The 13,930-nt window shown below is 51.4% G+C and overlaps 6 protein-coding genes and 2 non-coding genes across 11 annotated transcripts; 4 read left to right on the forward strand and 4 right to left on the reverse strand.

The window, feature by feature from the left end:
- Positions 1–139: 139 nt before the first annotated feature.
- LOC9652869 (transcription factor GTE9) lies at positions 140–4,050 on the reverse strand. Its single transcript, XM_024666896.1, is given in 11 exon segments — positions 140–570; positions 631–761; positions 822–891; positions 970–1,074; positions 1,077–1,090; positions 1,138–1,197; positions 1,334–1,403; positions 1,553–1,638; positions 1,690–1,845; positions 1,903–1,951; positions 2,013–4,050. Coding segments are annotated over 11 exon segments (2,118 nt in total). The 5' UTR covers positions 3,105–4,050; the 3' UTR covers positions 140–285.
- Positions 4,051–4,177: 127 nt separating this feature from the next.
- Positions 4,178–5,320, forward strand: LOC9652870 (proteasome subunit beta type-3). Its single transcript, XM_002993157.2, has 7 exons — positions 4,178–4,271; positions 4,329–4,510; positions 4,572–4,679; positions 4,734–4,823; positions 4,875–4,959; positions 5,011–5,105; positions 5,173–5,320. Exons 1-7 carry the CDS (start codon positions 4,266–4,268, stop codon positions 5,219–5,221), a joined length of 615 nt encoding a protein of 204 aa, XP_002993203.1. The 5' UTR covers positions 4,178–4,265; the 3' UTR covers positions 5,222–5,320.
- Positions 5,321–5,409: 89 nt separating this feature from the next.
- LOC9652853 (endoglucanase 20) lies at positions 5,410–7,906 on the forward strand. The gene is made up of 8 exons (XM_024666923.1): positions 5,410–5,997; positions 6,044–6,514; positions 6,603–6,680; positions 6,730–6,882; positions 6,934–7,042; positions 7,093–7,360; positions 7,470–7,614; positions 7,856–7,906. The coding sequence occupies exons 1-8, from the start codon at positions 5,803–5,805 to the stop codon at positions 7,904–7,906; spliced, it is 1,470 nt and encodes a 489-aa protein (XP_024522691.1). The 5' UTR covers positions 5,410–5,802.
- Positions 7,709–10,401, forward strand: LOC112343440 (pentatricopeptide repeat-containing protein At5g27110-like). Of its 3 annotated transcripts, none has more exons than XM_024666886.1 (3): positions 7,709–7,873; positions 7,932–8,935; positions 8,984–10,401. In XM_024666886.1, the coding sequence occupies exons 2-3, from the start codon at positions 7,973–7,975 to the stop codon at positions 10,313–10,315; spliced, it is 2,295 nt and encodes a 764-aa protein (XP_024522654.1). In that variant the 5' UTR covers positions 7,709–7,873; positions 7,932–7,972; the 3' UTR covers positions 10,316–10,401. The 3 variants fall into 3 exon arrangements, with proteins under 3 accessions (XP_024522654.1, XP_024522651.1, XP_024522653.1); XM_024666883.1 differs by having other exon boundaries at positions 7,710–7,748; positions 7,796–7,873; positions 7,932–10,401; XM_024666885.1 differs by having other exon boundaries at positions 7,716–7,748; positions 7,816–7,873; positions 7,932–10,401.
- TRNAI-AAU lies at positions 10,248–10,321 on the reverse strand. The gene has a single exon. It is a non-coding gene; the product is annotated as a tRNA-Ile (tRNA).
- A 3-nt stretch (positions 10,402–10,404) lies between the features above and the next one.
- On the reverse strand, positions 10,405–10,478 carry TRNAI-AAU. Its single transcript has one exon. It is a non-coding gene; the product is annotated as a tRNA-Ile (tRNA).
- Positions 10,479–10,595: 117 nt separating this feature from the next.
- On the reverse strand, positions 10,596–11,578 carry LOC9652854 (CCG-binding protein 1). The gene is made up of 3 exons (XM_002993175.2): positions 11,292–11,578; positions 11,145–11,218; positions 10,596–11,071 (listed from the first exon to the last, which is right to left on the reverse strand). Exons 1-3 carry the CDS (start codon positions 11,557–11,559, stop codon positions 10,700–10,702), a joined length of 714 nt encoding a protein of 237 aa, XP_002993221.1. The 5' UTR covers positions 11,560–11,578; the 3' UTR covers positions 10,596–10,699.
- A 117-nt stretch (positions 11,579–11,695) lies between these two features.
- On the forward strand, positions 11,696–13,498 carry LOC9652871 (aldo-keto reductase family 4 member C10). 2 transcript variants are annotated; one of them, XM_002993159.2, is made up of 4 exons: positions 11,696–12,546; positions 12,606–12,869; positions 12,961–13,214; positions 13,290–13,498. In XM_002993159.2, exons 1-3 carry the CDS (start codon positions 11,995–11,997, stop codon positions 13,195–13,197), a joined length of 1,053 nt encoding a protein of 350 aa, XP_002993205.1. In that variant the 5' UTR covers positions 11,696–11,994; the 3' UTR covers positions 13,198–13,214; positions 13,290–13,498. The 2 variants fall into 2 exon arrangements, with proteins under 2 accessions (XP_002993205.1, XP_024522701.1); XM_024666933.1 differs by having other exon boundaries at positions 13,299–13,498.
- Positions 13,499–13,930: the final 432 nt, after the last annotated feature.

The raw sequence follows: 13,930 nt of genomic DNA on the forward strand, positions 1-13,930 counted from the left end.
CTTTTCTTGTATTAACCATATTGTCTAAGTTTGTGTTTAAGAAAGTTTATAAATTATAAATATAAATTAATCTAACTGTTCTTTTACAAGGTTTGAAGAAAAAGTAGCAGCTCCATTAAACCCAGCAAAATGAATACAATTTTCATCTGTAATGCTTTTTAGTTTGATTTTTCCCCTCTTTTCCAAATTACATCCCGGTGAAAGTGCGTAAGTAATTACAAGGTGACCAAAATTTCTTGACTAACCTGTCTCCCCCCACGACTTGTATAATGGAATCAATCAAATTCAATCAATCTCGCCTTCTTCCACCTCGCCGTTTTCGTCCGCGTACGCGACCTCGCCATCCCCCTGCTTGTCATCCTCCTCCTCGTCCAGCTTCATGAACAGGCCCAGTTGCTCCAGCGCGTTCCCGGCGCCTTGTGGAAGAGTGAAGCCCGGCAATCCATCCGGAGAATTCGGGGGGCTCACTTCCCCCGCCGAGCTCTGGAAGTGCTCCTTGGAGCTCGTCCTCATCAGGTCGAAATCCTTGAGGATCTCACAGTGCGCGTCGAGATCCACTGTTCTTTCCATCTACATCACGAATAACGCGAGTAAAAAGAGGCTTTTAACGCGAGAAAAGAGCTTGCTTACCTGTTGCAGAGCCTTCCGAGCGGCCTCTCGTTCCACTTCTCGTTTCTTCCTGGCCTCCGTCGCAGCTTCCGCTTCGGCTTTTTTGCGAGCGACCTCTGCAGCCTTGGCATCTGCCTGTAACCGTGCTTTATCTGTACACAAAGAACGTTGCTTACAAAAACAATATAGGAAAGACAAGAATAAAAGCTTACCTTCTCTTAACTTCCTTTCGAGTTCCTCCCGCTCCTTGCGAAGCTTTTCCGGATCGACGTTGTCCCCGCTCTACACACACACACACACACACACACACACAAGAAAGAAGACTATCAGCTCTGTGACAAGGCTGCTACGCTAGTGTACCTTGAGCGGGAAAGTCTTCTCCCGAGCTTTCAAAATGGTATCGGCAAAGCGACCTTTCAGCAGAGCTGCACGAACGCTCTTTTCGGGAGAGACTGGCCTCTCAGATTGGAGTTCTCTGCTGCTGCAAAGCTCATGAGAAGCCAGAAAATCGTCACGCTTCACGCTTACATTTTTCGGCTTGAGATTCAGGTAAGTCCCCAGCCTCCCCAGGTCTGACTGTTACGGGCTCTGGAACATATCACACAAAAAAGATTAGTATCCCGCTGAGAAAAATGAATCCTCCATGGACAAGCAGCAGCAGGCAGTGCATGAACGGAGACCCACAAATGAAAAGAATGCAAAGTGTGCACAAGACGGCACCCACGTTTTGCACCGTCAATCTTGTCAGACGGGCTGGATAATTGCTCGCGAACAGCACCAAAACCCATAGGCTCCTGGCAAGAATACCGCACGGAAGGGCAGTTCAGCCACCTCCAAAAAAAAATCCCCCCCACTTCCACGAGAAAAGAAAAGAATCGCTCTCACTCACTCCTCTCTTTTTTTCTGCCTAACTAGTCACCGTTCCCGTTCCCCAAGCAAATACCTTCTGAGAGGTAGGCTTCTCTATACCAGCAGTTCGAGGACCTTCGGCGTCGGAATCGCTGTGAGAAGAGCTCCCGGAATCCGATTCTGAAAAAAAAAACCGGTTGTCAAGCATGCCTGGGCACACAAAAAACATACCACTGGAATCTGAACCAGAGCTGCTGGAAGAACTTCCTCCAGACGACTCTCTTCCATCATTAGGTGTATCTTTGTCAACTACAACAGGTGAATAATTGGCTGTAGGCATGTCGTCCTCTCCATCGATATCAACGTCCTCATCTAGCCCTTCACCACCTAGACGATCATTAACATATATCAGACACTTACGACGACGAGAACTCAAGAACATACTCTTTCGACTCTTCTTCGGTGAATCTCCCGGAGCCGTTCCCCCAGTCTGCTGGGAAAGACAAAGACAAAGAACACAGGTCAAAGTAAGAACTACCAACGACAAGAAATACCTTGATGCCTTCTGCTGGCTGCGGCCGGGGCCTCTTCTTGTTTTTCGGCTTCATACAGCTCGCAACCATCTTGTGAAGCTCCCATAGTGTGTCGTTGTCGATCCCATCAATGTCGACTTCGATCGTATCTTCGCTCTGGCTAAGGTTTGGGTTGTGCTTCTTGAGTAGCAAAACGATCTCGTCGGCTTTGTCACCTGGGTTCTGCTCCAACACCTTCTCCAGATTCTTACCCAGCTCCGTCTTCTCCTCGTAAGTCATCTGTCTCTTGCCCGACTTCTTGCTTCCCCTGGGAGCCCCGGCGGGTTTCTTGAGCGACGACAATTGATCCTCGATGCTGAGGAGGCTCTGCTTGAGGTTCTGCAAGGCCGGGTTTGGGTTCCCCTGAGCAATCTCCGCAAACACCTCGTCCTCCACCCGGCACTTGGTCTGCTCCTCCTCCAGCTTCTCCTTGATGCACCTCCACCTCTCATCGAAAATCTGGCGAAGTATGTCCGCCATGATGAACACGTCGTGCCCGGGCGGGTTGTAAGTCATGGCATTCGAAAAGGTGAGCTTGACATCGTCCGCAAACTCGACTGGCGTGCGGTAGTGGCCGCCCTCGAGCTTCTTCTTGATGGTGCCCAGGTCCATGGGCCGCCGGATCACCTTGTGGTAGTCGTGGAGCCCGAGTTTGACAGCGTCCACGGGCTCGTTGAAAACCCAAGCGTGCTTGTGGGTGATGAGCTTCTTGAGCAGCGTCCCACACTGTTTCATTATGTCGCCCATCCTCTTCATCCGCGCTAGCTCCACCCTTTGCCGCTTGTTGTCAATGTCGCCCTTAGTCCCTTTCTTGGGCGGGACGAGCGCCTTGGGCTTGACCTTCTCCGGCGGCGGCATCTTGTCCTTGGCCGAGAAATACTCCGAGGTGCTGTACATCTGATTCGCCTTGGGCGTCCGCTTCTCCTTGCTGCTGCCGCCCGTGCCCGGCGTGCCGAGAGTGCCCGACGATCTGGACTGCTGCTCTAGCGCCTCAATCTTGGTGCTAATCCCGATAACCTGTTCCAGGTCGAGCTTCAAGCGCTTGCGGACCTCGCGCTTGGATTCTTTCGGCATTGCCGACACAGATTCCATCGATCACACGCACCTGGAGGCCGATCCCCACACCCTAATCACTAGGCCAGGGCTCGGCGGCAGATCCCTACCGAAACCCTAGAACACATGACGGAAGAGAGGAACCGAGGGCTCCTTTAAAAGCGGTGTCCACGCTGTCCTGGCCGTTAGATCCCCATCGGGCGGTCCACATTCCTCGGGGCCCCCGGCCGTTGGATCCCGGATCGGACGTCGATTTTGATCTCTAGCCGTCGGATGTGCATCGCACGGCTGGCGCCCCGGGCAGCCGGTCCGCCGTCGGATGCGTGTAAACGGTTTCGATGGGGCTGCCCGTGGTACACGTGGCGGGACTGCAACCGCAGGCGCCCTATCCGTAAAATGGAAAAGAAAGTTTTTTCACACGGTTTCCCCAGACGCGGGGGAATCTTCACTGATACCGTGGCGATATTTTTTTTCTCTCTCTCGCTGGCACTTTATAAGTATCTAGAGTCGGGTTCGCGATCTCGACACGTGTTGCCGCTCAACACCGTTGATTTGCGTCTTCTTGTGTTCGTCACTCAGGCCTGTACTGTCGTCACTAGAGCTCGATCGGGAGCTTCTCGGAGGATTGACAGATTTTCACAGAATTTCTCATCCCTGTGACTCAAATAAAAATGATCGATCGCTCAGAACCTGCTGGAACAAAGTCCCAATCCTATCAAAAGATCTTCTTGTTCGAGTTCATCACTGCGAGCCCCAAATCACTCAGCGCTTCTTAGAGGGTATTTCCCCACATCAGGCACAAAGAATGGCCTCTAGGGTGGAAATATGAGCTTCATCACGGTGAAAAACCCCGATAATCCCACGCACACAACGCCTAGAAAACACTCCTCATAGCAGACAGATCTCAGCACTAGATCAGCAATTGAAACGACGATTCGCGAGAAATCACAGGAGCCAGAGATTTTCCAGTCCAAGTGGCCGCTTGGATCACCCGGAGATCGCAAGCGGATGGAAGAGCGACTGGAGAGACACTATGTCTTGCCGCCGCCAGGGCGAGATCGCAGCAGCGCCCAAACGGGGCGCTGCCGCCACACAACGCAAGAACCCTAGAAATTGACCTAGAACCACATTTTTTATGATCGAGAGCTAGGGTTTTCTGATCGCGGTGATCTGGTGGAAGCGATGTCGGTAAGGTTTTTGCTAGCGCCGATCGATTCCTGGAGCTGAGAGCTTCCGCCTTGGCAGATTTTCACCTACAATGGCAGCGCCTTGGTTGCGATGGTCGGAAAGGATTGCTTTGCCATAGCCAGTGATCGCCGGCTTGGTGTGAATTTCCAGACGATAGCTACGGATTTTCAGCGCATTTTCAAGATCCATGACAAGCTCTATGTCGGATTAGCAGGGCTTGCTTCCGACGTCCAGACTCTGTAAGTTTCTTACTTTGAATTTTTTTGTGCGTTCTTTCTGATTCGCTCGCTGCCTTTGTAGCTACCAACGATTGAAGTATCGACACAACCTCTTCCAGTTGCAGGAGGAACGAGATATGCGACCAGAAACCTTCTCGAATTTTGTCTCTGCAACACTCTACGAGAAGAGGTGAAAATTCTCTCCTTCTCTCTTTCGAAGCCTTTTCTTCATCTCTTTTGTCAGATTTGGTCCCTACTTCGTTCAGCCTCTCATTGCTGGGCTCGGAGCAGACAACAAGCCTTACATCTGCACGATGGACTCTATCGGAGCAATGTGAGTGTCCGACTTTCGTAAGCTCATAAGTGACTTACTTGTTTTACGCAGCGAGCATTCCAAGGACTTCGTAGTCGGGGGCACTGCGTCTGAATCCTTGTATGGTGCTTGCGAGTCTATGTACAAGCCCGACATGGTAACCATTATTCTAGTTCATGTTACGAGTCCTGTTTTTTTTCTCTCTCAGGAGCCTGAAGACCTTTTTGAAACGATCTCACAAGCGCTGATCTCCTCGGTTGATCGTGACTGTCTGAGCGGCTGGGGAGGAATCGTCTACGTTGTGTAATAGCGCTGATTCTTTCTCCTCACCTTCAAGCATACTGATCTTATGCTTATTTTTCTTGTGTAGGACCCCCGACCAGGTAATCGTAAGAACACTCAAAGGCCGCATGGATTAGGACTATGGTGCTTTCAGTTTGTTTATACTGGGCACTTGGAACATTTGGTCAGTGCTTGTTATCCATTGCAGTTTTACTTAACCGGTCCCTTGTCTTGCACTTTACGTCCGGAAAGTATCTTTAACATCACAGAATCACAAGCGATGTTTCGTTTTTCAGACGAAACACTAGGTTCTAAAAGCTGTGGAAGTTGGCAGCTTCATAAGAACCTCGGGTTTTGGGTTTGGATCCGCGTTGTGCTCATGACAGCCGTTTTTCAACAACACTAGACCGGCTCTGGTTGGCTGCCATTCAATGGGAACTGAGAAGTTTATCCTAAATTCATGGACCTCAAGTCGCCACAACTGTGAGTTGTACGTAAGAACGTCCAAGAATTTGCTTCTTGACCTGCTCTTGTTTAGTTGTCATTTTAACAGGTGGTTCCCGCTTTTTGCCATTCATTGTCTTTTAACTGTTTGTGATAGCGGCTGCTGCGTTTTCCTTGTTTCTGTATTCTTATTGTCTGCCTGAATGTCCTGTCCTATCCTCTCTATTCCATCTCCTCTTGACAGCATGTAGAAACTTGTAGCGTCGGATCTTCGATGGCATTCTCGGGTCTGTTTCTCGAGCTTCTTGCTTTGGTGCTGGTGCTGGAGTTGAGTCATTGTCTCGACTATAGTGATGCGCTCTCGAAATCTATTCTTTTCTTTGAAGCCCAGAGATCCGGTCCACTTCCGAGCAGCCAACGACAGAATTGGAGAGGCGACTCGGGCCTGTATGACGGAGCCGCTGAGAATGTAATATCGCGCATGCAGCTCGTCTGATGCTAACGCCAACTTGCAGGTTGATCTCGTTGGTGGCTACTATGATGCCGGTGACAACGTCAAGTACCTTTTCCCAATGGCATTCACCATCACAATGCTGTCCTGGGGCGCTATCGAATATGGCAACTCGATGGCTCAACTTGGAGAGTTACAGAACGTCCTCGATGCTATCCGGTGGGGGACGGAATTTATGATCAAGGCCAACACAGGTCCTACCACGCTCTGGGTCCAGGAAAGTTATTTACATGATTTTTTATTTCTCAGTCTGAACATGGGACTTACTATGCAGGTTGGAGATCCAAGAGCGGATCATAACTGTTGGGAACGACCAGAAGACATGGACACTGATCGTCGGCTATACAAAATTGACGAAAACAATCCAGGGACGGAGATAGCTGCTGAAACTGCTGCAGCTCTTGCTGCTTCTTCAATTGTGCTCTCGGGAGTTGATCCTGGGTACTCAAATTTCCTTCTTCGGCGAGCAGAAGCTGTAAGTGGTCTTATCCCTTTTCCCTCTGCCCGAGCCCGATAACATTCATTGTTGGAATTCTTATACGCTTTCTCTATTTTTTAATTAGCTCTTTGAGTTTGCAAATCAGTATCGTGGTTCTTTCTGGAAAACGTGTCCATTCTATTGTTCTTTCAACGGTTTCCACGTAAGTCGACGCTCAGTACGTAGCTGTAAAGCTTTTTTTCTTCTATCAGGATGAGCTTCTCTGGGCCGCTGCTTGGCTGTTCAAAGCCACAAATGCCGCCTCCTACCTCGATTTCATAGAACGCAACATGGACAAAAGTGTTCCCACTAGCGAATTCAGCTGGGATAACAAGCATGCTGGCGTACAAGTTTTACTTTCAAATGTAAGGAGACGCTGTTCTTTTGGTTGATCTGAAGTCGTTATCTGCATTCAGTGTTACCTTTCCGGACAGGAGTCGCTTGCAAAGTTTAAGGACCATGCTGACAGATTTTTCTGCTCAGTACTTCCATACAGTCCTGTTAACCGAGTCTCCACTACTCCAGGTACACGGCTTCGCTCGTTTTTCGTTTCTTAGTCTACAAACTCCATTCAGGTGGCATGATGTTTGTTAGAACTGGTGCTAACATGCAATACGTAACTAGCACCTCGTTTCTGGCCGCTGTGTTTGGTGATTATCTTCAAGCAGCAACCCAAACTCTTGCGTGTCAAGACCACATATTTGCACCGGACACTCTGATGTCATTTGCACTAAACCAGGTGAGCTATCATTTGCGGAAAGATATCATAACCCTTTTCACCTCTGTAGGTGAATTACATTCTTGGTCAGAATCCCTTGGGGATGTCGTACATGGTTGGCTACAGCAATTATTATCCTTTACAACCGCATCACAGAGGAGCGTCGATAGTTTCAATCTACGAGGATTCGACGCCTGTGAATTGCGTGCTGGGATTTAACGAGTGGTTTTACAGACCTTTCCCAAATCCGAATGTCCTGACTGGAGCAATTGTTGGGGGTCCAGACCGCTGGGACGCATTCTTGGACTGGAGGCCCAACTCTGCCCAGCTTGAACCTACCACGTATATCAATGCTCCTTTCGTGGGTCTTCTCGCCAGGGTTTGTAGCCTCTACAACTTCTTCTAAACCGTAAGTGATATTCTAGTTTTCTTCCTTCTGTTTCTTGCTAAATAGATTGAATTTTCAGAGGTACGAAAAATGGGAGCATTGCTGCATCTTAAATCAAACTTCTGGTTAGTCTGGTTCTTGTCTTCTTTAATTCAATTCATTACTCATCTAGGGCTGTGGAACTTCTGAAAGAACCCACAATTGTTTCACTCGGGTTTTCTCTTGCGTGCAGCAGCCTGATGGTTTGGCGGTGAGAAGTTGTGGCTTTTATCTGTGTTGCTGATTTACTAAGATAGTCACTTTTGCAGGAAGCAGCGAAAGGGAAAAATGGCATAGGCTTTGGCCAAGCATGCAGTATGAGTCGCATGGATCATTCCACATTGAACGAGGCCCAGGAGAAAATGACAAGAGGAAGAGCTCTCTCTCTGGTATGCTTGCGGCATTAAAGCTATCAAGCAGCTCCAGGAACTTAGAGCTCGGGAAAAAGATCCACGCCGATGCAGTTCAAAGCGGCAATGAGGCCAACATTTACATGGCCAGCACTCTGGTGGACATGTACGCTAAGTGTGGCTGCTTGGCGGAGGCTCGCAAGGTCTTTGACAATATGCCATCGAAAAACGTGGTATCCTGGACGTCACTCATGCTCGGCTACGTGCAAAACTGCCAAGCCAGGACAGCTCTGGAGCTCTTCCAGCGTATGGTGTCCGACGGCTGCGTTCCAGACGCTCAGACTTACGTTGCTGCTCTCAAGGCGTGCTCAAACTTGGTGGCGAAAGAGTCAGGCAGTGCCGCGGATGGCAGGCTCCGGAAGATGGTGGTGCTGGAAACAGGATTCATGCTCCACTCTCTGGCTGCTCCATCGGGCTGCGACTCGGACATCTACGTCGCCAGCACTCTGGTGGACATGTACTCCAAGTGTGGAAGCATGGAGGACGCTCGAAAGGTGTTCCTTGGGATGGAGTTAGCGTCTCGAAACGTGGTGCTCTGGACAGCGCTCATGACCGGCTATGCTCATAACGGCGAAGGTGAGCTCGCTCTAGAGCTCCTGGGATCCATGAACTGCGCTCCAAATTCTCTTACGTTCGTCGCGGCTCTCAAGGCGTGCTCGGCTCTAGCAGCGAAAGAGGAAGGCCAGAGAAGCAGCGATGGAAAGATGGTGAAGATGGTGGCGCTGGAAGCAGGAATGCTCGTCCATGCCCGGGCTGGTTTGGCCGGTTTGGAGTCGGACATCTTCGTGGCGAGCACTCTGGTCGACTTTTACGCCAAGTCCGGGAGTTTGAACGACTCGTACAGGATCTTCGACGCAATGCCGGTGAGGAACGCGATCTCGTGGACGGCTCTCATGTCCGGCTGCGTGCAGGAAGGAGAAGGCGAGAAGGCTTTGGAGCTCTTCTCACAGATGATGCACAGGGATGGCTGTGAAGTCGATGCGCAGGCTCTCGTGGTGGGACTCAGAGCTTGCATTGCCAGTGCTGGGAAAGAGGAGGCCAGGAAGATCGACGACAAAACGGTGGAGCTCGTCTCTCTCTCGAGTGGAGTCCGGCTGAAAGAAGCGGTGATCCAGCGATCGATGAAAGTGGCAGCTCTGGAAACCGGGATGGTTCTCAAGGATGAAGTGATCGATCGAATGGTCAAAGTGGTTTCTCTGGAGCGAGGAATGGCGCTTCACAGGGAGGCGAGAAAGCGAGGCTTCGAGAAAGATATCTTCGTCTCCAGCGCTTTGCTCGATATGTACTCACACTGTGGAAGCCTGGTGGACGCTCTCAAGATCTTCGAGGGAATGCCATGTCATAACGCGGTGACGTGGAATGCCCTGCTGCTCGCGTATGCCCAAAACGGTGAGCGTGACACGGCGCTGGACGTTTTCGCGTGGATGCGCCTCCACCGCGAATCCTACCACGTGGACGGCCAGACGTTCGCCAGCGCGCTCAAGGCGTGCGCCGGCATGGCCGCTCTGGACATGGGACGTGCCATCCACGTGGACGCCTGCCGCTGCGGCGCCGCGGAGCTGCCCGCGGTGGTCAACTGCGTCGTCGACCTGTACGGCAAGTGCGGCAGCACGGAAGCCGCGCGGCGCGAGTTTGACGCCGCGGGCGTCGCGGACGTGGTGACCTGGAACGCACTCGTGTCCGGGTACGCGTGGCATGCTGACGTGGCGGAGGTGTTTGGCGCCTTGTACGACATGCGGCGGGCGGGGGTAAAGCCCGACCGTATCACGTTTCTGGCGATTCTCACGGCGTGTAGCCATGGCGGGCTCGTCGACAAGGGGATTAAACTCTTTGAGAAGATGGATGTGGTGTACGGCATTCGTCCGGACGTGGAACACTACCACTGCATGGTTGATCTTCTGGGGCGGGCGAATCAATTGGAGCGGGCGGTGGAAATGGTGAGGTCCATGCCGGTGGAGCCAAATACCGTGACGTGGATGACGGTTCTTGGGGCGTGCTGGAAGTGGAAGAATGTGGAGCTTGGGCGATTGGCGTTTGAATCGGTGGTGGAAAAGGATAGACGCGAGCTCGCGGCTTACATGCTCATGGCGAATATCTATGGGAGCGCCGGGATGTGGGAGGAGAAAATGCGAGTGAGAGAGATGGGAATGGAGCTCCAAAAAGGGGAAGATTGTGTGGCCCATGCAGGTCTCGAACCTGCGACCTTGGCGTTATTAGCACCACGCTCTGACCATCTGAGCTAATAGGCCTTAACTATCAGTGATTATAAAGTTACTGGATTCAAGGAAATGTTAGACATTACTCCATGATTATATTGGTTCTACAAAAAGCCTGGCCCATGCAGGTTTCGAACCTGCGACCTTGGCGTTATTAGCACCACGCTCTGACCATCTGAGCTAATAGGCCTTACCAATAATCAGTTATGGGCAAAGAATTTTATATAGTTTTAGAAACATTAGCCTCCAAATCTTTGGACTTCATGAAGGTTTCGAATAATCGTATAGTGATAATGTGACAGAAAGGTTTAAGTCTCGAACGTACGACCTTTTAAAAAGTTTATCATTGGTGATTTGTATGTACAGATAAAAGTTCCACGCTATTCTATACAAGACGAGAGTTTTCTTCGTTTAGTTAGTCTCGTGCTCGGGCCGCTGCCCAAACCATCGCGAAGGCAGTCCTCGCCTCTTGAGCAGCCGCGAGAGCGCCGACTCGGGCATCTTTGCTCGCTCCTCCTCCGCCAATTCTTCCGGGGTCTTTGGAATCGAGTCTGGCTCCAGGAACAGCTCCTCCTTCTCCACCACTGCCGCCGCCTTCGCTGCCTCTTCCCGCGAGCGCGCCGCTACGTTTTTCTTTCGATTGAATCCCGCGAGCACGACCAAGTTCTTGATGAGAGTGGTCACGCCGCCGGACTGCCTGACGAGATTCTCCAGCCTCTCCAGCGGCTGGCACGACTGATTAGCATCGTCGAAGGCAGCAGCGCATTCCTCCTGGGAGCTCTCCTGGAAAACGAGAACCAAAAGTGTCAGAGAGATGGACAGACGATTCTTCACGAATCAATCGAAGCGGACAAACCTTGATCTTCTCGAATTCGAAGAGAGCATCGTAGCACTCGTGGGCCTGGTCCCCATCCAGAATGGTGCATTCGTCTACTCCACAAGCAAGAGAGAACCACAGAGAACTCTCAGAGAGATTTCAATCGAATCGAGCAAGCTGATTTACCTTGCAAAGCGTGCTCGGCCTTCTCGAGCAGCGTCCGCTGTCGCATTCCACGAACGCTTCTACTCTGCGTGAATGGCTCGAGCTTTGGAACCTCGGACGAGACCGACACCGACGATGAAGATGAAGATGATGATGAAGAAGAAGAAGAAGAAGAAGCCGAGACAGCGGCTACGACACAAGGATGCGAATGCGATCGCCGATTGGCACCAGGAAGCCACGAATTCTGCGCCACCACGCCCACGCCGATTCTAGCAGCAGTCGCAGCCATAGCTCCCAAGAACCCTAAACTCTAAAAAGTGGATAAGCTTCGTCAGATATTTGGGCCGAAAACTATTCCATGGCATATTCCGGACTTCCTTAACTTTATTAAGCGTTGGCCAGTCGATAGCGTACGGTCAGGCCCACTTCGCTTTCCTCTCTTTTTTATCTTTCCTAGGGTTTCCGGTGGCGAGCTCCAGGGCGCGGCGGCCATTCTCTCTCCAGCTCCTCGAATCCTCGATGTTAGAGTAAGTGATTGCCATTCCCGGCGAAAGATCCAGCGATTAGTGACATAAGCGGCAGCGGCCAGGGATTCAGTACAGGGATTTCCAGATCATGTCGCCTCCAGGAGCAGCAGGCACTGCGTGACACGAATCGGGATCGGCAGGGCCGGGAATTCGCCACAGGCATCGCGATTGTGGCCCGGAGAGGAGATCTGGTCGCCATGACGTATTTCCCTCTCAACACTGGCGCGAAGATTCCAGCCGTGGGTCTCGGGACTTGGCAATCCGATGGAGCGTCGTGTAAGCTAGCGGTCCAAACGGCGCTCGAGGTGGGCTACAGGCATTTGGACTGCGCGCACTTGTATGGCAACGAGATCGAGGTCGGGCAGGCTCTCGGCGCGGCTCTCAATGGTGGAATTCCCGGCCTCCGGCGAGAGGACGTGTTCGTCACCTCCAAGTTTTGGTGCACCACTGACACCTCCAAGCGGGTGGAGATGGCTCTCACGGTCTCGCTCAAGAACTTGGGGGTGTCCTACTTGGATCTCTATCTGGTGCACTGGCCGGTGAGCTCCCAAGTCGGGGACGCCACGGATCCGCCTGGGAATGCCACCACCGAGCTCAAGAAGATGTCCCGGAGGCTCAAGTCGATCTGGCGGGCGATGGAGGCGCTGGTGGAGAGGGGCAAGGTTCGTGCGATTGGAGTGAGCAACTTTGGGATCTCGCAGATACAGGAGGTGGTGAGCTTCGCGAGGATAATTCCAGCAGTCAACCAGGTGAGAGCTATCAGAACTTTACCAAGGACCGATCTAACTCTCTATCTTTCCTTGCCAAGGTTGAGCTCCACCCCTTCTGGCGTCAAGACGAGCTCGTCAAGTTCTGCCAGTCCAAAGGGATCCACGTCTCAGCGCACACTCCTCTGGGATTTCCTGGAGCCCGCCTTGGCAGCTCCGGCAATCTCAGCTCCATGGGAGACGACGAAGTGGAAACCCGGAGCCAACCCATAGTTTTCTCGAGGTCGCGGTCTGTGCACGCTCCCATGCTCGGCACTTCAGCGGTGGCTGTCATTGCCAATCGGCACCGCAAGACTCCGGCACAGGTACTTTTTGGTTCTTTCTTTTCTTTCAGCCTCAGAGCCCCGTCGTTTTCCTCCGCATTGATTGGAAACACGACACGCCTTTGAATGGCAGGTCATCTTGCGGTGGGGCGTCCAGAGAGGAACGAGCGTACTCCCTCGCAGCCTCAAGCCAGAGCGAATCAAGTCCAACTTCGACATACTCAACTGGTCCCTTTCGGACGAGGATTGGAACTCGGTGAACACGATGGAGCCGCAGCTCAGGCTCATTGTGAGCAACCAGTCGTATCTCGGCGAGAACGGGAGGCCACTCCAAGCCGTGAACGAGATGGACGATGTCGATTTCCACTGACTAGACCCATGGCAAAGGTAAGATCTCTCTTTCTCTCACACTCTCTAGCTCACTCGTTTCTTCTTTGAATGGACTAAAGTTTTGGACTAAAGTTTTGGCAGGACTGGAAGCTCACCTATATTTTTGTACAGTACACAAGCAAAAAGAAACCAACACGAGCGATAATAAATGCTTGCCACGTTATAGGGTTCATTGGAATTAAAATGCCATGTTGATAATAGTCTCATGCGGTGGGCCTTTCATGTACCGATCCATGTGACCATGCGTTGCCACCTTTTTTAAAGCTTATCTTGATCAAGCATGCCATGCCCTTCAGCGTGTGCCCAGAAAGACACAGCCATTTGGGATCACTCTTACTTACACTGGAGCAATAAAAGAGCTCCTTTATACCTTCGCCATGCTTCAGCAAGTATCAAAAGGAGAACTACTTTTCCAGGGCATCCAATTGTAGTGTTGTTTGCCAACACCAAAAGGCTTCGATCAAGTTAAAAACCTTTGGAAGCCAAGAACCTTGCAAACATTGGAACCAAGATCCCTAGCGCACTCGCGTTTGAGTCCATGGATGATCCACACTTGACACATTAAACTCCATTGTTCATGGACGGAAGGCAACAGGGGAGTCTCCTACGTGAGCCTAGCGAGAACTTCTGGGGCGGACATCACAGCATGCTTTGGAGCCCGCTTCAAGTAGTGTGGAATCCAGGTAGCAAAAGCCTCTGCGCTGGCAAACCCT

The sequence above is a fragment of the Selaginella moellendorffii genome, unplaced genomic scaffold (assembly GCF_000143415.4).
Source record: "Selaginella moellendorffii unplaced genomic scaffold, v1.0 SELMOscaffold_150, whole genome shotgun sequence".
Classification (NCBI taxonomy): Eukaryota; Viridiplantae; Streptophyta; class Lycopodiopsida; order Selaginellales; family Selaginellaceae; genus Selaginella; species Selaginella moellendorffii.

Coding starts and splice junctions, on each gene's coding strand:
- LOC112343440 (XM_024666883.1), top strand. CDS start 7,973: ATGCAGTATGAGTCGCATGGATCATTCCACATTGAACGAGGCCCAGGA.
- LOC9652854 (XM_002993175.2), bottom strand. CDS start 11,559: ATGGCTGCGACTGCTGCTAGAATCGGCGTGGGCGTGGTGGCGCAGAAT. Junction 11,219..11,291: donor GGCCGAGCACGCTTTGCAAG/GTAAATCAGCTT, acceptor CTTGTGGAGTAG/ACGAATGCACCATTCTGGAT. Junction 11,072..11,144: donor TCGAATTCGAGAAGATCAAG/GTTTGTCCGCTT, acceptor CTCGTTTTCCAG/GAGAGCTCCCAGGAGGAATG.
- LOC9652871 (XM_002993159.2), top strand. CDS start 11,995: ATGACGTATTTCCCTCTCAACACTGGCGCGAAGATTCCAGCCGTGGGT. Junction 12,547..12,605: donor TAATTCCAGCAGTCAACCAG/GTGAGAGCTATC, acceptor TTCCTTGCCAAG/GTTGAGCTCCACCCCTTCTG. Junction 12,870..12,960: donor ACCGCAAGACTCCGGCACAG/GTACTTTTTGGT, acceptor TTTGAATGGCAG/GTCATCTTGCGGTGGGGCGT.
- LOC9652870 (XM_002993157.2), top strand. Junction 4,511..4,571: donor GCTTCCGACGTCCAGACTCT/GTAAGTTTCTTA, acceptor CTGCCTTTGTAG/CTACCAACGATTGAAGTATC. Junction 4,824..4,874: donor ATGGACTCTATCGGAGCAAT/GTGAGTGTCCGA, acceptor TGTTTTACGCAG/CGAGCATTCCAAGGACTTCG.
- LOC9652853 (XM_024666923.1), top strand. CDS start 5,803: ATGGCATTCTCGGGTCTGTTTCTCGAGCTTCTTGCTTTGGTGCTGGTG. Junction 7,043..7,092: donor CCGAGTCTCCACTACTCCAG/GTACACGGCTTC, acceptor AACTCCATTCAG/GTGGCATGATGTTTGTTAGA. Junction 7,361..7,469: donor GTCGTACATGGTTGGCTACA/GCAATTATTATC, acceptor GTGGTTTTACAG/ACCTTTCCCAAATCCGAATG.